Below are 25,451 nucleotides of genomic sequence, written 5' to 3'. Positions count from 1 at the left end.
AAATTTGACATGAGAGTTCCTGGGAATGATATCCCCGGACGTTTTTCTCTTTTTTTCGATAAATGTCTTTGATGACGTCATATCCGGCTTTTTGTAAAAGTTGAGGCGGCACTGTCACACCCTCATTTTTCAATCAAATTGATTGAAATTTTGGCCAAGCAATCTTCGACGAAGGCCGGACTTCGGTATTGCATTTCAGCTTGGTGGCTTAAAAATTAATTAATGACTTTGGTCATTAAAAATCTGAAAATTGTAAACAAAAAAAATTGTTATAAAACGATCCAAATTTACGTTCATCTTATTCTTTATCATGTTCTGATTCCAAAAACATATAAATATGTTATTATTTGGATTAAAAACAAGCTCTGAAAATTAAAAATATAAAAATTATAATCAAAATAAAATTTCCGAAATCGATTTAAAAACAATTTCATCTTATTCCTTGTCGGTTCCTGATTCCAAAAACATATAGATATATGTTTGGATTAAAAACACGTTCAGAAACTTAAAACGAAGAGAGGTACAGTAAAACCTGTCTCTAACGGACACCCTTGGGGAATGGTAATAGTGTCCCTATTAGACAGGTGTCCCTTCTTCACAGGTGGAGGGGCCGGGGCAATATTTTACAAAGAGCACGTAAAATGAACAAGACACTTTTTGTCAGTCCTGTAGTATGTATTTATTGGATTGAACATGAGACTCACTGAAAATGTGAGTAAACAAATGATACATGTAGCAAACAACAACAACAACAACAACATCCCCCCCCCCCCCCCCCACCTACCCCGTTCCCTACACACACTGTGCATTCAAACTTATGCAAGTCGGACGTCACAAAGCTAAAAATAGCTGACTCTTCATCAGTCATTGAACGGGAAACTCCGCAGTGTGTCTCGACCAAATTGGGTCAGCTCTTGTTTCATTCAGCTTTTCTAGTCTCAGCATAAATGCATGGAACAGAAATTTAGCTGTGTTAACTATTGTTTCCTTCGAACGATTGCTTACAAAGAGAGAGAGATCGAGAGAGAGATTAGTAGGAGGGGGGAAGGGGGGAGTGGTAAATGATAAATGGTTGCCATACCACTCCCATACCACGTTGTTCAGGTCTTCATATTGCGTTTTCCGACGTTTCACAGTTTTTTGGTCGATTCGCGCACCTGACTCCCACTCCTTCATCACGTCTTCTTTTTCCGATTTGATCCTCGCGATCTGTGTTTTACCACATCCCATCTCCTTCGCCACATCTCGGCATGATTGGCCGCTATCTAGTTTTTTCAAGGCAGCGACACGCCGCTCTAAAGTCAACGCTTTTCTTTTTCCTGCTGGAGATTCCATTTTCAAACACAGTAGTCTACTGTTGCTTTTGGTTGTGACTGTATCCACAATGCGGAAAAGCGAAAGTGAGCGAAAGTGAGCGAAGCGAAAGTGAGTGAGCGAAAGTGGGTCTCCATCTAAACAAGCCACTGATTGGTCAGAAAAGGGACAGGACAACCAATCAACAACCATTTGTGCTAAGGCTACGGCTGCCGAGCACTGACTGCATAACAGTCGAGTTTTCGAAGTTGCGTTTTTATGTACGTTGTGTCCGTTTGTGACAGTGTTTACACTTCCTACGGTCCGAAAAATCGTGTCCGCGTCCGTAAGTGGCAGGTGTCCGCCCGTTAAAGGTTAGTTATTGTTGAAATCGTGTTCGTGCCATGATAAACTGTCCGTATGTAGCAGGTGGCCGTTACAACAAGGGTCCGCTAGACTCAGGTTTTACTGTACAGTAAAGCGTGCTATGAAGCACAGCGCAACCGCTACTGCGCCAAACAGGCTCGTCACTTTCACTGCCTTTTGCACTAGCGGCGGACTACGTTCAGTTTCATTCTGTGAGTTCCACAGCTTGACTAAATGTAGTAATTTCGCCTTACGCGACTTGTTTATAACTTTCACTCAATATTTGGCCAGCCCAGGATTTACTAGTTTCGGTCAAATAGTATGTGTTGTGTCAATCCTTTATAAGCTCCACTTTATAGGGGAACGTGATTTGTCAGACTTTGTGTAGATAACTAAGAGCCATCCTACCTGCGGGGGCCGGGCATGTTGAATGGTCGTGCAGAGGCTCCGCCAGACAGGTAGGGAAAGTGTTTTGCATCCAGTCGGTCATCAATCGCATCCTGAAGAAAACATAAAATAAAATTAAAAAACATTTTAAATAGAAAAAGTCAAGTTATAAAATAAAATAAACAGAAAACTTGAGTCACTAAGCACACCATAAACAGTCACTAGCCTGGGGTATTTTTCTGAGTTGAAAAAGATATGAAGTAATTTATGTTTAAAAAAAAGTCAGGAATAGGACACAAACACACACACATATAAACACTACCCGAAATTATATTTTCAACAAACACTATTGTGTTTCTGTGGCAAAATCAATTTTACTGCTGCATTTTGGCAAACAATAGACGAGTTTGGAAATAACTCTTGTCATGATTTTTAAGTGGTGTGGCAGATTTAGAGCCCCTTTTACTGCTTTTCAAAGTGAGGCGAAGCAACTAGCAGGCTACTTACTCTGCCACACCGCTTAATTAAAAATCCTGACAAAGGTTTTTTTGAACAGCATCTACCCCAATGCCTGACAGAACGGCATACCTCCCAATGCCTGACATAACGGCATACCTCCCAATGCCTGACATAACAGCATACCTCCCAATGCCTGACATAACAGCATACCTCCCAATGCCTGACATAACATGATGATGATAATACCTCTCAATGCCTGACATAACATGATGATAATACCTCCCAATGCCTGACATAACATGATGATGATAATACCTCCCAATGCCTGACATAACATGATGATGATAATACCTCCATGATGTCCTTGATGTAGGGAGTCCAGCGAGACATCTGGTACGTGTGTTCTGACGACCGCTCACGTCGGTTGAACGTCTGGTACGGTTGATGGTACTTGCGACGGCTTCCCTGCGACACCAAAAAGGAAATGAACATGCGATTCACAGTCATGCTGTGAAAACAGATTCATATAATCAAGGTTCTTAATCAAGGTCCCTCTTGCATGGATTTCAAATATCACACTCACACAGTTGGAACTGTTGGTCAAACAAACAGTGGAACCCACCTTTTTTGACCGACTTAATCCCCCCCCCTCACAGACCCTGCTTTTTCCCATTCTTTTGTTCCTAATCTCTGTAAATGTACCTCCATTTTAAAGATCAATGTACAAGACAATGTTCAAGACAATGTTCAAGACAATGTTCAAGACAATGTACAAGACAATGTACAAGACAATGTACAAGACAATGTTCAAGACAATGTACAAGACAATGTACAAGACAATGTACAAGACAATGTACAAGACAATGTACAAGACAATGTACAAGACAATGTACAAGACAATGTTCAAGACAATGTACAAGACAATGTACAAGACAATGTTCAAGACAATGTTCAAGACAATGTACAAGACAATGTTCAAGACAATGTTCAAGACAATGTACAAGACAACGTACAAGACAATGTTCAAGACAATGTACAAGACAATGTTCAAGACAATGTACAAGACAATGTACAAGACAATGTACAAGACAATGTACAAGACAATGTTCAAGACAATGTTCAAGACAATGTGATTTAAGACCCCTCTTCCCTTTTGGACCCTGCTTTCTCACATGTGATCATGTCCTCTGTAAACTATATCAACATGTGTCATCATGTCCTCTGTAAACTATATCTACATGTATGATCATGTCCTCTGTAAACTATATCTACATGTGTGATCATGTCCTCTGTAAACTATATCTACATGTGTGATCATGTCCTCTGTAAACTATATCTACATGTGTGATCATGTCCTCTGTAAACTATATCTACATGTGTGATCATGTCCTCTGTAAACTATATCTACATGTGTGATCATGTCCTCTGTAAACTATATCTACATGTGTGATCATGTCCTCTGTAAACTATATCTACATGTGTGATCATGTCCTCTGTAAACTATATCTACATGTGTGATCATGTCCTCTGTAAACTAAATCTACATGTATTTCAAACATCTGATTTTGTCAGATTTTTTTCCAGCCAAAAAACTGGAGTTCCACTGTATAAATAGTCAATAGTTCCATCAGCCCTCCAAACTACAAACGGTTTACTGTATTAATAGTCAATAGTTACATCAGCCCTCCAAACTACCAACGGTTTACTGTATTAATAGTCAATAGTTACATCAGCCCTCCAAACTACCAACGGTTTACTGTATCAATAACACACCTAAGGCTTTCAATTTAAACATTGTACACCAAACACTGCAACAGCTTAAACAAAACAACCCCCCTCCTTTCCCCCCCCCCTCACCCCCCAAAAAACCCCACCAGAAACAATAAAAAAGAAATTAAGAAAACTCAATAATGGTCATACATGTACTTACAGTGACTAATCATGGTTTTACAATTACAGAAGGGTGTATGGGTTTACAGTCGGGATAAGGCTAAGCACAAATACACACAAAACCTAACAAATAAAGACAAATAAAAAAAATATAAAGCAACAAATTTGGGTCATAAAAAGCACAGGTGACATTGAAACAAAGACATTCAATGGCTGCATAAATACATTAATAATTAATCGTTTCTTTTTGTAGCTGGCACAACTCCGTAACAAGAACATGAGCCACAGGGTGCATGTGTTTCCACAAGCACAGTTATGCCCAAGATGCAATATGTCCAGCACATAAATGAACAGATGTTTGTAAGATAAAATGCACAGTTTGAATTGTACTCTGAATATCACATCTTATCTTGTGGCAGTTCAAATCTTTTTAACCCCCCCTCCCTCTCTCTCTCCAGAAGTAAAAGAAACCTCCATAATACATGAATACAGTGCAGCCAAATCTATCTAGTCATTCTCAGGTTTTTATCTAGTAGTTAAAGAAAACATCTACATCTCTTTCTCTCCACCTCCACCACCCCCACCCCCCCCCCTCTCTCTTCATTTTAATTAGAGTTTACCAGTACCCTGATTGTAAAATAAGCAGCACATTTCTTACCTCATTACCCTCATTCATAACACACACAACACATCCTATCTTATCCCATCACTCCATTTCTCTTTTCAATCACACATAACACATCCTATCTTATCGCATCACTCCATTTCTCTTTTCAATCACACACATCTCAAACACCCAGACATCTCTAATATGATACACCTGCAACCAAATATCCATCACCCAAAGCAAGCGGCAGGGAAAGCAGACTAACAAAGCGCACACAGACTTGAAAGGGACTAGACATGGACATGACAAGACTGGAGCTCAACAGACTGGAGCTGAACAGACTGGGGGTGTTGGGCTGGGTAAAGCAACACTACTGGTCAAACAACACTACTGGTCAAACAACACTACTGGTCAAACAACACACAAAATGCGGCAGGGACAGGAAAGGGAGAGAAAGATGGGACAAGAGATTTGACTGTAGGAGAAGTGGGGAAAAGGAGAAAAATGTGTGTATGTGTGTGTGTGTGTGTGTGCGTGTGTGTGTGTGTGTGTGCGTGCATGTGTGTGTGTGCGCGTGTGTGTGCGTGTGTGTGTGCGTGTGCGTGTGTGAGTGTGCGTGCATGTGCGAGCAAGCGAGTGTTTGTGCGAATACGCATGTCCATGTGTGTGTGTGTGCTTGCAGCATGTTTGAGTAAGTGAGTGTGTGTTTGAGTGTGTGGGTGTGTGTGGGTGTGCATGTGTGTGTGTGCGTGATTGTGTGTGAGTGTGTAAAGTACTTCAAATGCATCTTTTTATCATTCATTTAATTTTTGCTTTGTTTTGTATGGTAAGGTGGGGGAGGGGGGGAGGAGGGGGTCTTTAAAGGGGGTTTGACTGTAACAGAACCCTGGCTTCAATAGTACATGTACATGTTTGTTGTGAAAAACCCTTGTTTTGAGACATGAGCAGTGTTGCAAACACTATTACATTCGTGTCCAACGCTCTCTGTATGGGTTCAATTCTCCTCGTTCTGGTCTATCAGACACGTTTTCCCCTGTCATTCTGGTTCCAATACTGAATTCTATCATCCCTTTCCTAGTTCAGCAATAAGCTTTTCTCCAAAGAAAAAATCCTCAACCAAAGAAAAGACAACACTGAATAAAACCATTAAGAAAAAGAAACCCATACAACCAAATTGGATAATAAGTAAACCAAACAAAAAACAAACAAAAACAAGTGAAAGGTTCTGGTATAAGCAAATAATAATCAACATAGCAGACTGCTTGCCCGAGGAAATGAAAGTAAAAACCAAATAAGATGCTGGATAACGCCATTGTCAACGACCCAATAGACCTTCAGAGAGATCTTGGAAAAACCTAGCTGCTTCCCACACTACCTGTGTCAGTCAAAATCCCAAAAGCTGAGCAATAGTCATCCATCTTGCAGAAAACGCTTGAGCAAACCAATAGACACACAACTAAACAAAACTGCAAATACAAATAATATGTGAAACTGATTGTAGCAACTCCCCCAAACCACAGTGACAGAAGCTCTAACAACAGCAACATCAACATCTGACACTCCAAAAATGGCACTACGAAAACAAAAAGGCTACAAGTAAATGAATGAAATGGAAAAGCAACATAACAAAACAAATACAAAAACCCAAAGGCCCCTAAACAAAAAAATAAAACAAAAAAATAAATGGAAAGAAAAAATCCCCAAAACTGACTAAACAAAATTAAACCGGAAAAGCAACTATATTGTACAAAAAAATACACTGAAAGGTGACTAAACCAAAAATAAACTGAAGCAAATAACAAACCAAAAAAAGACTAAAAGAAAGAGAGGAAAGTGACGACTAGCGAGGAGTGGACAGCCTAGGACGGCACCTCCCCACCACACAAGCAGGAGAGTGATATAGACGACAAGTCGACGCTCACCTGGATAAAATTGGACTGAAACGTGCCGTAACTAGCCGCGTCCGGCAGCAGACCCTTAACAATTTTCCCCTGAGACTATCATCGGCATGCATGGCGGAAGAGAAGAGAACCAAGCGCACAAGACTGTTAGTTTCAACCATCGGTAACGCTCACACCCGGCTTCCCTCCCCTTCCTAACCAAGGAAAAGTGACGTCAAGACCAGCGCAACATTTGTCATGTGACCAGGGTGTTTCTATTCATCTTTTTTCTTTGGTGTTGGCAGAATCTTTCTGCTACTAGACTGTTGTTTTTATGTAATTAAATAGTTTTTTCTATTAATGTTGGCAGAATCTATCAGGAGATTTTTGCGTTTGTCTTAAAAAAAATAAAAAATTTACTACTTTTTTTGTAATTCATGTTGGCAGAATCTTTCTCCCACAACTGCATTTTTGTTATCCCTTTTTCTTTGATTTAAAAAAAAAGTTCGTTTATGTTAGCAGAATCTTTTCCCTTCAGAAAATGCACTGCAAGTCACCAGAAACCCAGAGGACCTTTGGGGCATGAAATGGAGGCACAGGTAATGCGCCAATGTCTTTTGTCTAGTCACAAGTACGCAAACACTTTCTCACAAAATCTCAGTCACCTCTGCCAGGTATTATCCTGTACAATTCATCTTAACAACTTCAAGGCATGACTACATCACTACACAAAATATCAAAATGTATGGACTGAAAAAGAAAATATGAAATGGGAATGCTCTGGCAAAAGCTCTAAGCACAACGGAAGGAAGGAAGGAAAAGATTAAAAATGAAGAAAAACCACATAAAAAAGAAGAAAAACCACATAAAAAAGAAGAAAAACCACATAAAAAAGAAGAAAAACCACATAAAAAAGAAAAGGTCATCAATACCCAACATCAACTTTCTTTCTTTCCTTCGCTTTTTTTCCCCTACTCTGCAAATGCAACGGTTCTAATGTCTTTTTTTAAATCTGTCGGATCTAATTCCCTGAAAAAACAATAACTGTCAAAAGCATTCAAAATGTATGCCATTTCTTTTCCAGTATTCTCGTAATAAAAAGGAATAATCCTTGAAAGTTCCTGTAAAATCCATATTATGTGAGGGTATTAGGGCAACAGTGGTTTCAGTCGCAAAACACTATTTTCTGTTAGGTGCTAAAAACAACTGGCAGGTAAAATTCTACTTCATTTTTGATTTTAGCTTTTGAAATTCTTGGAGTTCCATTTTATGAACACGCTGTGCATTATCCCCCATCTTAGTTGAAGGTAAAGAAATCAGGGCGAGAGGCCCCTGACAATTGAGACATGTCCACAGTAACAAAGATAGAATCAATCTGTTCTTTGCAACTTGTTCAACATCATTTGCTGACCCTAATAAAAATTGGTTTGTAACACAAATTCCAACATATCAAGTTTTCTTGTGTGAGGTCACATCCATGTTTATAGCAAGGGTACTGAATTTGGAATATATCACACAGAATATGGAATATATCACACAGACTGTGAGATATATCACACAGAAATGGAATACATCACACATAATATGGAATATATCACACAGATTGTGGAATATATCACACAGAATATGGAATATATCACACAGATTGTGGAATATATCACACAGAATATGGAATATATCACACAGAATATGGAATATATCACACAGACTGTGTAATATATCACACAGAATATGGAATATATTGCACAGACTGTGGAATGTATCACACATAATATGGAATATATCACACCGACTGTGGAATATATCACACAGAAAATTAAATATACATGTATCACACAGGCTGTGGAATATATCACACAGAAAATGGAATATATCACACTGACTGTGGAATATATCACACAGAAAATGGAATATATCACACAGACTGTGGAATATATCACACAATGACAACAGTCAAGCTTTCACTTTCCGTGAGTTCTACTCTTAAAACGGTGAGGCGTGAAGTGTTTTTTTGACGCAACAAGGAACATGCAATCCACGGCCATGAGATGAACATGACAAGCAGCAGTGGGACAGAAGAGGAAACAGGCCAGAAAACGTTGTAATATGGGAACACAGGAAAACCCAGTCAACCGGGTCTCCAACGCTCAACCCAACAACAACCCATCCAGCAGTCACAATAACGGCTGAAATACTTCTTCACAACCGTCCCTAACAATTCAGGAGTAACCCTAACAATGCAGAAGTGACTGTAACATCTTAACAAGGAAAAGAAAGAAACAGATGGAGCCCTACAAACACCCAAACAAAGTGCTATCCATACGCAGTGTTGTTCCCAGACTAAGAGGACAACAAGTCAGTTGGACCTGGACTGAAAATATGTCGGTACAAATGTCCTGGCTACAAAAACAAATGTTTGGTCAGATAAGCTTGTACATGTCCAAACCATTCGACAATCTACTGGCCAGGGGTGAAGACATTGCGTCAGATCAAAGTGTGTGTCAATGACCGAAGACTGGAAATAAAACAGCATACGTCATGCCAAACACTGAATGACTACTGTAAATACTCATGCTGAAATACACAATCAACCGTACGGAATTGGAAAGAAAAGTGTGGTATGTTTGTGTCAATTCGCAAGTCATTGTTTCTAAAATAGCAAAGGGAACATTTATATTATTATTATGTGCTCTACGCACACAGGCCAAGCAGCACTGAAGGTAAAGCTTCATATCTCCTATGCACCAACCCTGAATACCCCCCGAACAAGATTTGTAAATTTGTATACCCTTTTCACATGATTTCAGCATCCAGAGCTACAATGCCTGGGACTTAACACCGATGTTTCACAAATGAACACATACCATACATATGCCATGTTGCTTTTCATAGTACTCGCCTCTTTCATTACTATTTTTACGTTAATGTTAGGCCGCATACACTGCTGCACATTTACAGCTACACAGTACTGCAGTCTGAAATGGGTCAAGGCCTTTTAGATCAAAGGGTCAAGGAAAGAGAGAAAAAAAAGTGTCGACAGACTCATTTACTGACAAATGGTGAAAGGTGAAGACCCCATGCAGGGAGTTTACAAGAGATGACTATAGATCAACAGACGTTGACACAAAGAGAACATCCCACACAAAGGAGAACATTTCACAATAAAATAAAGTGTATGTAATATTAAATTATAATAATAACAACAACAAAAGTTATGATCTTAGATAAGTACACTTGGGCAACATTGAAACGACAAGTCTCGCAGGTCACGTTATGTGCAGACCCGCTAGTGCCTTATCCCCTCTTTGGTGTACAGGCAAGCACAAGATCAAGTGCGCACGGAAAAGATCCTGTAAACCATGACCGAGTTCCTTGGGTTATAAATACACAAAAATACCCAGCATGCTTCCCTCGAAAGCGGCGTATGGCTGCCAAAACAGCGGGGTCAAAATGGTCATACACGTAAAAACTGTGGGAATTTGAGCATGAACGCAGAAGGAGAAGTAGAAAGAACAAGACCAGACAGTTTGACCCTCTGGTGAAACATGACGGAGGTCACAGCTAGAGGTAAGACGTGACATCACAATATATCGCATCATGTGTCTGGGTAGCCGAGTGGTAACGCACTTGCGCTCGGAAGCGAGAGGTTGCGAGTTCGACCTTGGGTAAGGGCGTTAGCAATTTTCTCCCCCCTTTTCTAACCTAGGTGGTGGGTTCAAGTGCTAGTCTTTCGGATGAGACGAAAAACCGAGGTCCCTTCGTGTACACTACATTGGGGTGTGCACGTTAAAGATCCCATGGTTGACAAAAGGGTCTTTCCTGGCAAAATTGTATAGGCATAGATAAAAATGTCCACCAAAATACCCGTGTGACTTGGAATAATAGGCCGTGAAAAGTAGGATATGCGCCGAAATGGCTGCGATCTGCTGGCCGATGTGAATGCGTGATGTATTGTGTAAAAAATTCCATCTCACACGGCATAAATAAATCCCTGCGCCTTGAATATGTGCGCGATATAAATTGCATAAAATTAAAATTAAATAAATAAATCCCTGCGCTTAGAACTGTACCCACGGAATACGCGCGATATAAGCTTCATATTGATTGATATTGATTGATTGATCATTAAACACACAAGTAGATACACATCAAAGGAATTTTGGTACTTAGGGGCATGGGTGGAAGTTGGGGTTGAAAAATAAACAAGAGGCGAAGCCTTCAAGGCTCACGTAAGAAATAGACAAACAGTAACACAAACTCAATCACTCCGTCACACATACACACCCACACACACAGTAAGCTTAGGTGACACTGTGCAAGAAAGCGAGACACTAGATCTAGATCTGTCTGTCTGCATGTAGCCTACTTACAGGGACACGACTGCCAAATAGTCTCGGCCCGCTCAAAATAACAATGACCGAGACCACACACACCACGCGAGAGAGAAAGACTACAGGGAGGCATGCCGTCATGATGCATTAATTGACGTCAAACACTTTTGACCGTGACGTAATCTTATGCGAGCTTTATCCATAGTCTTGGATAACCACTCACACATAGACTCGGAAATGTTAAAGTTTCTACCACAGACATACACACACACACACACACACGCACACACACACGCACAAACGCACAGACAGACAAAGTTACGATCGCATAGGCTACACTTCGTGAGCCAAAAATCGCAAAAATAAATCATCTACTCAATCAAAGCGAGGGGTAGAGAAAGAGCAACATTGCTGTGTTCAGCTGACACAGACATGTGGGGAGGCGCCACGCAGGTAAAAGCAATCTCCTACAGTACCATCTACACCTCCTACAGCTACATGCGCTCTCACACACACAAGCAAGTTACATGTACAGTGGAACCCCTTGTGAGACCCCGCCATGTACCACTCCCTTCCTCTTAACACCGCGTTTCTCACATTTTTCTTCTTGATAACCTCTGTATGTGTGTATAACCCTCATTATAACACTCCCTCCTTTTTAAGACCTGAGTTCTTGATTAGGTCATAGGAGAAGGGTTCCACTGTTTGTGTATGGAGGCAAGACTACCACAACCACTACAATACAAGACAGGCTGAACTGCACCATTCAAGGAGCATCAGGTTAGGATGGATCATTGAAGAGCAAAGCACAAGGTCACAGCCACACTAAAGGTCAAAGCAGGAATACATTAGTGCAGGGTCAAGGTTACACATGGCAAAGGTCAAATCAATAACACAAGGTCAAATCATTAGCACAAATTAAATCTTGCACAGTCATACATAACATAGTACTGAAAACAATTAAACGAGGGCACAAAACAAAAAGGTGGGGGATGTGAAGGTGACTGAAAGGTCAAGGTCAAGGTCAGAGAGAGAGGGGAGAGAAGGGTTGACCTACATCCTGTATGATGGGGACCTCCAGGTTCTGAGTGTTGGTGATGATACACTTCTCCTCCGATGGGATCTGTGCGTGCTGCACCAACTTGGTTAGGTTCTCCTCCGAGATGCCTGCAAACAGTGGCAGTCACAGCTTGGTTAGAGGCACCATCAGCCTTTCGCTAACCATCACTTTCTCCCCACAGTCACAGCTTGGTTAGAGGCACCATCAGCCTTTCGCTAACCATCAGTTTCTCCCCACAGTCACAGCTTGGTTAGAGGCACCATCAGCCTTTCGCTAACCATCACTTTCTCCCCACAGTCACAGCTTGCTAACACTCACATTAATTCAGTAAAGTTTACTTTTCAAAGTCTACTATGCGAAGCTGGCTGCTAGACACTTAACATTGAATTTTCAGAAAAAGACTTTGCAAAGTTGACTTGGGGCTAAATTATAAGGACAGCCTTCACCATTATTGCACATGAACACAATAGGAGCGTTTACATCCGTTTGTTTGTAAGACCTGGAAAATAAAGAGAAACCCCTGCCGTAGCTGGGCCTCAAACCAATAGGGACAAACTGTTCACAAAACCAGCTTGCCACCGAGTGAGCCTCCAACCCGTCCCCCACCCTCGGCGGCCAACTCGGCTCTGTACTTACCTCCCTTGTGGATGATGTAGAGAAGGATGATGCGGATCTTGTCGTAGGCGGTGATGTTCTGGTCCAGCAGGATGGGAACGATGTTCCGCATGTGATCCTTGATCTTCTCTCCGTCAGCATCCGTCCCCATGGCCAGGTCCTGACACACACACACACACACAGTCATCATTCTCTACTTGATCTTCTCCCCGTCCCCATGGCCAGGTCCTGACACACAGTCATCATTCTCTACTTGATCTTCTGCCCGTCCCCATGGCCAGGTCCTGACACACACACAGTCAGCACTCTCTACTTGATCTTCTCCCCGTCCCCATGGCCAGGTCCTGACACACAGTCATCATTCTCTACTTGATCTTCTGCCCGTCCCCATGGCCAGGTCCTGACACACAGTCAGCACTCTCTACTTGATCTTCTCCCCGTCCCCATGGCCAGGTCCTGACACACGGTCAGCACTCTCTACTTGATCTTCTCCCCGTCCCCATGGCCAGGTCCTGACACACAGTCAGCACTCTCTACTTGATCTTCTCCCCGTCCCCATGGCCAGGTCCTGACACACAGTCAGCACTCTCTACTTGATCTTCTCCCCGTCCCCATGGCCAGGTCCTGACACACGGTCAGAACTCTCTACTTGATCTTCTCCCCGTCCCCAAGGCCAGGTCCTGACACACTGTCAGCACTCTCTACTTGATCTTCTCCCCGTCCCCATGGCCAGGTCCTGACACACAGTCAGCACTCTCTACTTGATCTTCTCCCCGTCCCCATGGCCAGGTCCTGACACACGGTCAGCACTCTCTACTTGATCTTCTCCCCGTCCCCAAGGCCAGGTCCTGACACACAGTCAGCACTCTCTACTTGATCTTCTCCCCGTCCCCATGGCCAGGTCCTGACACACGGTCAGCACTCTCTACTTGATCTTCTCCCCGTCCCCATGGCCAGGTCCTGACACACAGTCAGCACTCTCTACTTGATCTTCTCCCCGTCCCCATGGCCAGGTCCTGACACACAGTCAGCATTCTCTACTTGATCTTCTCCCCGTCCCCATGGCCAGGTCCTGACACACGGTCAGCACTCTCTACTTGATCTTCTCCCCGTCCCCATGGCCAGGTCCTGACACACGGTCAGCACTCTCTACTTGATCTTCTCCCCGTCCCCATGGCCAGGTCCTGACACACACACAGTCAGCACTCTCTACTTGATCTTCTCCCCGTCCCCATGGCCAGGTCCTGACACACGGTCAGCACTCTCTACTTGATCTTCTCCCCGTCCCCATGGCCAGGTCCTGACACACAGTCAGCACTCTCTACTTGATCTTCTCCCCGTCCCCAAGGCCAGGTCCTGACACACGGTCAGCACTCTCTACTTGATATTCTCCCCGTCCCCATGGCCAGGTCCTGACACACGGTCAGCACTCTCTACTTGATCTTCTCCCCGTCCCCAAGGCCAGGTCCTGACACACGGTCAGCACTCTCTACTTGATATTCTCCCCGTCCCCATGGCCAGGTCCTGACACACGGTCAGCACTCTCTACTTGATCTTCTCCCCGTCCCCAAGGCCAGGTCCTGACACACGGTCAGCACTCTCTACTTGATCTTCTCCCCGTCCCCAAGGCCAGGTCCTGACACACGGTCAGCACTCTCTACTTGATCTTCTCCCCATCCCCATGGCCAGGTCCTGACACACACAGTCAGCACTCTCTACTTGATCTTCTCCCCGTCCCCATGGCCAGGTCCTGACACACACACACACAGTCAGCACTCTCTACTTGATCTTCTCCCCGTCCCCAAGGCCAGGTCCTGACACACAGTCAGCACTCTCTACTTGATCTTCTCCCCGTCCCCATGGCCAGGTCCTGACACACACACACACAGTCAGCACTCTCTACTTGATCTTCTCCCCGTCCCCATGGCCAGGTCCTGACACACAGTCAGCACTCTCTACTTGATCTTCTCCCCGTCCCCAAGGCCAGGTCCTGACACACAGTCAGCACTCTCTACTTGATCTTCTCCCCGTCCCCAAGGCCAGGTCCTGACACACAGTCAGCACTCTCTACTTGATCTTCTCCCCGTCCCCAAGGCCAGGTCCTGACACACAGTCAGCACTCTCTACTTGATCTTCTCCCCGTCCCCAAGGCCAGGTCCTGACACACAGTCATCACTCTCTACTTGATCTTCTCCCCGTCCCCATGGCCAGGTCCTGACACACACACACACAGTCAGCACTCTCTACTTGATCTTCTCCCTGTCCTCATGGCCAGGTCCTGACACACAGTCAGCACTCTCTACTTGATCTTCTCCCCGTCCCCATGGCCAGGTCCTGACACACAGTCAGCACTCTCTACTTAATCTTCTGCCCGTCCTCATGGCCAGGTCCTGACACACGGTCAGCACTCTCTACTTGATCTTCTCCCTGTCCTCATGGCCAGGTCCTGACACACAGTCAGCACTCTCTACTTGATCTTCTCCCCGTCCCCATGGCCAGGTCCTGACACACACACACACAGTCAGCACTCTCTACTTGATCTTCTCCCCGTCCCCAAGGCCAGGTCCTGACACACACACACACAGTCAGCACTCTCTACTTGATCTTCTCCCCGTCCCCATGGCCAGGTCCTGACACACAGTCAGCAGGTCATTTACTGTCATTTGCTTGATTATTCCAATGATAGCAAATTCGGGTGGCTTCCTCTCAGGGGAAAGCTAGCAGCAAGAAGAGTGGCGCTACCCAGGGGAAAGCTAGCAGCAAGAAGAGTGGCGCTACCCTTGTTTGTGCGTGTTAAGGTGTAATCAGCCACCTGCACTGATGGCAGAATGACACTGTGGTGACATAACAAACGACACTGTGGTGACATAACAAATGACACTGTGGTGACATAACAAATGACACTGTGGTGACATAACAAATGACACTGTGGTGACATAACAAATGACACTGTGGTGACATAACAAATGACACTGTGGCAGGTCTGCCTACCCTCCAAGTGAAGCTTCAGGGACAAAGTTCTGTTGAAGATTAAAAGAAGTCGATTTTGCGCGAAGCGCAACAGTCGAGGTTGCGCGAAGCGCAAGCGAGCCAGCTAGGGGGGTCCGGGGGCATGCTCCCCCGGAAATTTTTTTTTGCCAAAAGGACACAATTGGTGCAATCTGGTGTCATTTTACCCTAACATTGCCTTCAAATCATCTTGCCAAACTTGAACATTGTCACTGTAAATGTCACTGAAAAAATGAAATTCAAACTTACAATATTTTGAAAGCTCTTCGCAATTTTTGAGTCTGGAAACATAAGTTTGACGCCTTTGCTCATTTTGTCTAATGTCGCCATCGGCAAATTCAGTTCCAGCACGAGGTCCACCATTTTAGTTTCGGCTCTTATCACGTCCATATCGTGGTTCGAAACATCACTAGCAGTTGGTCCTCTCTGGAAAAATCCAGTGATTTTACTAGTATTGGTGTTTGCCTTTTCGCGTGTTTCTTTATTCTTGATGTGATTCGGGCCTTCCACATGTCGTCGAATGTCATCAATGCCGCCAGATTTACAGCCGAATTCACTAACACAAATCGTGCACAAAACCTTCGTTTCGACACTTCCTGGCTTGATACACGGGTATGTCTCCGTATATTTCTCGATGTATTTCTGCGGACGCTTCATTTTTTTTGCAGGGTCATTAGGCCAAAAAAAAAAAAATAGGTCTGTTTACGGTAACATAGGCCAAAAAAATAGGGTCGGTAGGTCGGGATTTTTTTTTCTTTTTTTCTTTTTCAAAAAAACCATATTTTTACGTTATTTTGCAAAAAAAAACAAAGATTTTTTTAAATTTTTTTAAAAATATTTTTTTTCCCCAAATGTCAAAAAAAAAGTCTAGGGTCGCGCGAAAAAAATAGGGTCGGTCGGGCTACCGTAAACAGACTATTTTTTTTTTTTTTGGCCTTATCGGTTTCACACACAGCGAGATTTTCTTTCCTTTTTGACGCCATCTTTTCTTCGACCTTTTCTTCTTGCAAGAAGTTGACGCGCATGCGTATTAGCTACAAAAAGCTGCTCGGCAATAGTCGGAACCCGCCTACGTCATTTCTCAGCTGTGACTTCGGCAATTTCCGGAAGTCATTCACCAGGCAATCTCTCTCGCTCACACTGTTGTGAGCGTGTTTGGAATTTTTTGGAGTTTCCGGGACGCATTTCGAACATCCGTATTTTCCGGAACACTTGATAAAATTTATTGATTTCCGGGACAAATACGGAAATTCCGTAACGGTAGGCAGACCTGCTGTGGTGACATGACAAATGACACTGTGGTGACATAACAAACGACACTGTGGTGACATAACAAACGACACTGTGGTGACATGACAAACGACACTGTGGTGACATGACAAATGACACTGTGGTGACATAACAAACGACACTATGGTGACATGACAAACGACACTGTGGTGACATGACAAATGACACTGTGGTGACATAACAAACGACACTATGGTGACATGACAAACGACACTGTGGTGACATGACAAACGACACTGTGGTGACATGACAAACGACACTGTGGTGACATGACAAATGACACTGTGGTGACATAACAAACGACACTATGGTGACATGACAAACGACACTGTGGTGACATAACAAACGACACTGTGGTGACATAACAAACGACACTGTGGTGACATAACAAACGACACTGTGGTGACATAACAAACGACACTGTGGTGACATAACAAACGACACTGTGGTGACATAACAAACGACACTGTGGTGACATAACAAACGACACTGTGGTGACATAACAAACGATACTGTGGTGACATGACAAACGACACTGTGGTGACATGACAAACGACACTGTGGTGACATAACAAACGACACTGTGGTGACATAACAAACGACACTGTGGTGACATAACAAACGACACTGTGGTGACATAACAAACGACACTGTGGTGACATAACAAACGACACTGTGGTGACATAACAAACGACACTGTGGTGACATAACAAACGACACTGTGGTGACATAACAAACGACACTGTGGTGACATAACAAACGACACTGTGGTGACATAACAAACGACACTGTGGTGACATAACAAACGACATCTCACCTGTTCCACCTTGCAGAGCTTGTCCACGTGTTTCTGGTACTGACGCATGCAGTCCTCGGCCAGGTGCAGGTGAGCCGAGTACTTGCTGAGCTCCTTCTGGTACTGCGGGGCTTTCTTCAGCATCTGAGACAGGTCGCGCAGGTTGGCTTTCTCCGGGCCTCCCATCCGCTTGGCGTCCGCAAACTGCTTCAGCTTGCGTGTCACCTGTCTGCACGGAGAGAAAGATACAACGTTTAATATAACCACAGGCCTAGCCCAAAGCAATGTGTTGGCTTTTCATGTGCTACCCACCTACTTCAAATCAGCTAACTCGGGGCCCAGCATTGGTAAAACCTCAAATGAATTGGACGTAGTTACTTTGCCAAGCTGGCTGCACAAACATATTGCACTCAATTTTCGGCAAAATGACTTCATGAAGTATTCGCGAAATCAACTTCGGGCTCAATTAATTTAAGGACAGCCTTAAACGTGGTTTAGGTTTTCAGGGCTGGGGTCATGGAACAGTACTAGGGGACCAGGGCAAACAACATCCACCCCCCCCCCCCCACACGAAAAAAAAATAAGTGTGTATCCTAGCATTTTTAGCACATGTAGTAGCCCTTCCTTCAGATTTTCTGCACTGTAGAGTTTGTCACAATTTTCCTGCACATCGGTACACTCGATAAGACCATGTTCTAAAGTCCAAGGTTCATCGCATCTCAAAGTAAGGAAGAAAGGACAATAGAAGCAAAAGGATGAAAGAAGAGGTGAGAGAGAGGACAGAAAGAAAGAAAACAAGAAAGAAAGAAGAGATGATAGGAAGAAAGAAAGAAAAAAATGAAGGAAAAGACGGAAAAAATAGGAAAATCAAAACTTGACTAAATGTAAAAACTATCACTGCCACCATATTGGTCACTCACTGTGAGACGATGGCCATATGCTGATGACGTAGCTCTACCCATAATTCATCATTCTCGTCCAGCAGTGCTTCCTTTTCCTGTACCTCGCTGCCGTTGGTGTTTTCATACCTGTCACAGAAAGTGTTGACATCACTTGATGTGCACACAAACAATCACACACACAAACTCTCATGTTCCTTGAAAAAATGGTTAATCTATCATCATCGAAGCTCAAAACTGCTAAGACATGCAACAACAACAAAATGCAGACATGTATGCACTGTGGCTGAAATAATGACAAGGATACTTCTATGGCGCAGATCCTACTATTGTTTTCAAAAACATCAAATTTATATATTATAACTAAGTAACCAAAACACAATGAAAATGCAAACGTATCAAATTCAAAACTAAATACTAAATGACAAATTACTGACTTTACAAGTTTCATGCAAACACACACACACACACACTGCAACTGTTTCCCACATTTTGCACTGAGACCAAGTCCTATACACAGAGCCTCTATACAGTACTGTACAACCACTGACCCCTCAACGATTCAAAACTTGTCACAAAGCAAATCCTACCTATACACAATGTTCTCAAGGACAGACACACAGCCTCTATGCATGCACAACCTCAACACTTGTCATAAGTCACACCTACCTATACACGTCGTTCTCGATGGGCAGAAGGTCGTAGGCCATGGCCTGAAAGGTCAGCTCGTGCAGCAGCGGGGAGATGGGGTCAAAGCCACGATCCAAAATGAGCAACATGGATCTGTCTTTCTGTACACCCTGTACAGAGCATGAACACAATCACTTTCCTCACACAGGCACTGTACAGAGCATGAACACAATCACTTTCCTCACACAGGCACTGTACAGAGCATGAACACAATCACTTTCCTCACACAGGCACTGTACAGAGCATGAACACAATCACTTTCCTCACACAGGCACTGTACAGAGCATGAACACAATCACTTTCCTCACACAGGCACTGTACAGAGCATGAACACAATCACTTTCCTTACACAGGCACTGTACAGAGCATGAACACAATCACTTTCCTCACACAGGCACTGTACAGAGCATGAACACAATCACTTTCCTCACACAGGCACTGTACAGAGCATGAACACAATCACTTTCCTCACACAGGCACTGTACAGAGCATGAACACAATCACTTTCCTCACACAGGCACTGTACAGAGCATGAACACAATCACTTTCCTCACACAGGCACTGTACAGAGCATGAACACAATCACTTTCCTCACACAGGCACTGTACAGAGCATGAACACAATCACTTTCCTTACACAGGCACTGTACAGAGCATGAACACAATCACTTTCCTCACACAGGCACTGTACAGAGCATGAACACAATCACTTTCCTCACACAGGCACTGTACAGAGCATGAACACAATCACTTTCCTCACACAGGCACTGTACAGAGCATGAACACAATCACTTTCCTTACACAGGCACTGTACAGAGCATGAACACAATCACTTTCCTCACACAGGCACTGTACAGAGCATGAACACAATCACTTTCCTCACACAGGCACTGTACAGAGCATGAACACAATCACTTTCCTCACACAGGCACTGTACAGAGCATGAACACAATCACTTTCCTCACACAGGCACTGTACAGAGCATGAACACAATCACTTTCCTCACACAGGCACTGTACAGAGCATGAACACAATCACTTTCCTCACACAGGCACTGTACAGAGCATGAACACAATCACTTTCCTTACACAGGCACTGTACAGAGCATGAACACAATCACTTTCCTCACACAGGCACTGTACAGAGCATGAACACAATCACCAGACCTGGGTACCCCTGTTTTGCACTTTGAGTATTCTCAAACAAACTTGGTGTATTTTCAGAAAAATGAGCGTACTCCACACAGCGTTTGAACATCCATGATTAAAACATGCCTCACGCGCGTCCGTCACACCGTTTATTAAGTTTACCTATACATTTAAAACAAATGCTTTTTCAATGTTTACTGACAAAAACTGTAATCATGTGACAAAATACTGGATCGGCTTCGGGATGGGCTTGTGAAGAAAAGTTGTCTAGGAATTTTTCTCGTCGTATTTTTTTCCCACTGACCGTACTGATCGTATTCTCGACAATCATGCGTACAAAATACGGCGAAATCGTATGGGTTCCCAGGTCTGAATCACTTTCCTCACACAGGCACTGTACAGAGCATGAACACAATCACTTTCCTTACACAGGCACTGTACAGAGCATGAACACAATCACTTTCCTCACACAGGCACTGTACAGAGCATGAACACAATCACTTTCCTCACACAGGCACTGTACAGAGCATGAACACAATCACTTTCCTCACACAGGCACTGTACAGAGCATGAACACAATCACTTTCCTCACACAGGCACTGTACAGAGCATGAACACAATCACTTTCCTCACACAGGCACTGTACAGAGCATGAACACAATCACTTTCCTCACACAGGCACTGTATGAACAATACAAATAGGTTGTTTCACACCCTGTACAGAGCATGAACACAATCACTTTCCTCACACAGGCACTGTACAGAGCATGAACACAATCACTTTCCTCACACAGGCACTGTATGAACAATACAAATAGGTTGTTTCACACCCTGTACAGAGCATGAACACAATCACTTTCCTCACACAGGCACTGTATGAACAATACAAATAGGTTGTTTCACACCCTGTACAGAGCATGAACACAATCACTTTCCTCACACAGGCACTGTATGAACAATACAAATAGGTTGTTTCACACCCTGTACAGAGCATGAACACAATCACTTTCCTCACACAGGCACTGTATGAACAATACAAATAGGTTGTTTCACACCCTGTACAGAGCATGAACACAATCACTTTCCTTACACAGGCACTGTATGAACAATACAAATAGGTTGTTTCACACACTGTACAGAGCATGAACACAATCACTTTCCTCACACAGGCACTGTATGAACAATACAAATAGGTTGTTTCACACACTGTACAGAGCATGAACACAATCACTTTCCTCACACAGGCACTGTATGAACAATACAAATAGGTTGTTTCACACCCTGTACAGAGCATGAACACAATCACTTTCCTCACACAGGCACTGTACAGAGCATGAACACAATCACTTTCCTCACACAGGCACTGTACAGAGCATGAACACAATCACTTTCCTCACACAGGCACTGTACAGAGCATGAACACAATCACTTTCCTCACACAGGCACTGTACAGAGCATGAACACAATCACTTTCCTCACACAGGCACTGTACAGAGCATGAACACAATCACTTTCCTCACACAGGCACTGTACAGAGCATGAACACAATCACTTTCCTCACACAGGCACTGTACAGAGCATGAACACAATCACTTTCCTCACACAGGCACTGTACAGAGCATGAACACAATCACTTTCCTCACACAGGCACTGTACAGAGCATGAACACAATCACTTTCCTCACACAGGCACTGTACAGAGCATGAACACAATCACTTTCCTCACACAGGCACTGTACAGAGCATGAACACAATCACTTTCCTCACACAGGCACTGTATGAACAATACAAATAGGTTGTTTCACACCCTGTACAGAGCATGAACACAATCACTTTCCTCACACAGGCACTGTACAGAGCATGAACACAATCACTTTCCTCACACAGGCACTGTATGAACAATACAAATAGGTTGTTTCACACCCTGTACAGAGCATGAACACAATCACTTTCCTCACACAGGCACTGTATGAACAATACAAATAGGTTGTTTCACACCCTGTACAGAGCATGAACACAATCACTTTCCTCACAAAAGCACTGTATGAACAATACAAATAGGTTGTTTCACACCCTGTACAGAGCATGAACACAATCACTTTCCTCACACAGGCACTGTATGAACAATACAAATAGGTTGTTTCACACCCTGTACAGAGCATGAACACAATCACTTTCCTCACACAGGCACTGTATGAACAATACAAATAGGTTGTTTCACACCCTGTACAGAGCATGAACACAATCACTTTCCTCACACAGGCACTGTATGAACAATACAAATAGGTTGTTTCACACCCTGTACAGAGCATGAACACAATCACTTTCCTCACACAGGCACTGTATGAACAATACAAATAGGTTGTTTCACACCCTGTACAGAGCATGAACACAATCACTTTCCTCACACAGGCACTGTATGAACAATACAAATAGGTTGTTTCACACCCTGTACAGAGCATGAACACAATCACTTTCCTCACACAGGCACTGTACAGAGCATGAACACAATCACTTTCCTCACAAAAGCACTGTATGAACAATACAAATAGGTTGTTTCACACCCTGTACAGAGCATGAACACAATCACTTTCCTCACACAGGCACTGTATGAACAATACAAATAGGTTGTTTCACACCCTGTACAGAGCATGAACACAATCACTTTCCTCACACAGGCACTGTACAGAGCATGAACACAATCACTTTCCTCACAAAAGCACTGTATGAACAATACAAATAGGTTGTTTCACACCCTGTACAGAGCATGAACACAATCACTTTCCTCACACAGGCACTGTATGAACAATACAAATAGGTTGTTTCACACCCTGTACAGAGCATGAACACAATCACTTTCCTCACACAGGCACTGTACAGAGCATGAACACAATCACTTTCCTCACAAAAGCACTGTATGAACAATACAAATAGGTTGTTTCACACCCTGTACAGAGCATGAACACAATCACTTTCCTCACACAGGCACTGTATGAACAATACAAATAGGTTGTTTCACACCCTGTACAGAGCATGAACACAATCACTTTCCTCACACAGGCACTGTATGAACAATACAAATAGGTTGTTTCACACCCTGTACAGAGCATGAACACAATCACTTTCCTCACACAGGCACTGTATGAACAATACAAATAGGTTGTTTCACACCCTGTACAGAGCATGAACACAATCACTTTCCTCACACAGGCACTGTATGAACAATACAAATAGGTTGTTTCACACCCTGTACAGAGCATGAACACAATCACTTTCCTCACACAGGCACTGTATGAACAATACAAATAGGTTGTTTCACACCCTGTACAGAGCATGAACACAATCACTTTCCTTACACAGGCACTGTATGAACAATACAAATAGGTTGTTTCACACCCTGTACAGAGCATGAACACAATCACTTTCCTCACACAGGCACTGTATGAACAATACAAATAGGTTGTTTCACACCCTGTACAGAGCATGAACACAATCACTTTCCTCACACAGGCACTGTATGAACAATACAAATAGGTTGTTTCACACCCTGTACAGAGCATGAACACAATCACTTTCCTTACACAGGCACTGTATGAACAATACAAATAGGTTGTTTCACACCCTGTACAGAGCATGAACACAATCACTTTCCTCACACAGGCACTGTATGAACAATACAAATAGGTTGTTTCACACCCTGTACAGAGCATGAACACAATCACTTTCCTCACACAGGCACTGTATGAACAATACAAATAGGTTGTTTCACACCCTGTACAGAGCATGAACACAATCACTTTCCTTACACAGGCACTGTATGAACAATACAAATAGGTTGTTTCACACCCTGTACAGAGCATGAACACAATCACTTTCCTCACACAGGCACTGTATGAACAATACAAATAGGTTGTTTCACACCCTGTACAGAGCATGAACACAATCACTTTCCTCACACAGGCACTGTATGAACAATACAAATAGGTTGTTTCACACCCTGTACAGAGCATGAACACAATCACTTTCCTCACACAGGCACTGTACAGAGCATGAACACAATCACTTTCCTCACAAAAGCACTGTATGAACAATACAAATAGGTTGTTTCACACCCTGTACAGAGCATGAACACAATCACTTTCCTCACACAGGCACTGTATGAACAATACAAATAGGTTGTTTCACACCCTGTACAGAGCATGAACACAATCACTTTCCTCACACAGGCACTGTACAGAGCATGAACACAATCACTTTCCTCACACAGGCACTGTACAGAGCATGAACACAATCACTTTCCTCACACAGGCACTGTACAGAGCATGAACACAATCACTTTCCTCACAAAAGCACTGTATGAACAATACAAATAGGTTGTTTCACACCCTGTACAGAGCATGAACACAATCACTTTCCTCACACAGGCACTGTATGAACAATACAAATAGGTTGTTTCACACCCTGTACAGAGCATGAACACAATCACTTTCCTCACACAGGCACTGTACAGAGCATGAACACAATCACTTTCCTCACAAAAGCACTGTATGAACAATACAAATAGGTTGTTTCACACCCTGTACAGAGCATGAACACAATCACTTTCCTCACACAGGCACTGTATGAACAATACAAATAGGTTGTTTCACACCCTGTACAGAGCATGAACACAATCACTTTCCTCACACAGGCACTGTATGAACAATACAAATAGGTTGTTTCACACCCTGTAC

The 25,451-nt window shown here is 43.2% G+C and overlaps 1 protein-coding gene across 5 annotated transcripts in view; it reads right to left on the bottom strand.

The window, feature by feature from the left end:
• Positions 1-25,451, bottom strand: part of LOC138948220 (syntaxin-binding protein 1-like) — a 51,819-nt gene that overhangs the window by 8,229 nt on the left and 18,139 nt on the right. For 2 of the 5 annotated variants that reach the window (XR_011449932.1, XM_070319724.1), the window contains exons 8-15: positions 19,552-19,682; positions 18,904-19,011; positions 18,005-18,212; positions 12,910-13,048; positions 12,271-12,380; positions 6,925-6,999; positions 2,857-2,970; positions 2,068-2,159 (exon numbers count right to left, since the gene is read on the bottom strand). Coding sequence is in view for 4 of the 5 variants with exons in the window: in XM_070319724.1 (XP_070175825.1) it covers positions 2,068-2,159; positions 2,857-2,970; positions 6,925-6,999; positions 12,271-12,380; positions 12,910-13,048; positions 18,005-18,212; positions 18,904-19,011; positions 19,552-19,682 (977 nt within the window). In the remaining variant the exon portion in view is untranslated. The remainder of the gene's footprint in view (positions 1-2,067; positions 2,160-2,856; positions 2,971-6,924; positions 7,000-12,270; positions 12,381-12,909; positions 13,049-18,004; positions 18,213-18,903; positions 19,012-19,551; positions 19,683-25,451) is intronic. The other 3 variants (XM_070319726.1, XM_070319727.1, XM_070319725.1) reach the window with 2 other exon arrangements.

The sequence above is a fragment of the Littorina saxatilis genome, linkage group LG15 (genome assembly GCF_037325665.1).
Source record: "Littorina saxatilis isolate snail1 linkage group LG15, US_GU_Lsax_2.0, whole genome shotgun sequence".
Classification (NCBI taxonomy): Eukaryota; Metazoa; Mollusca; class Gastropoda; order Littorinimorpha; family Littorinidae; genus Littorina; species Littorina saxatilis.
The sequence above is the reverse complement of the archived record's forward strand: the minus strand, read 5'-3'. Positions and strand labels throughout refer to the sequence as shown.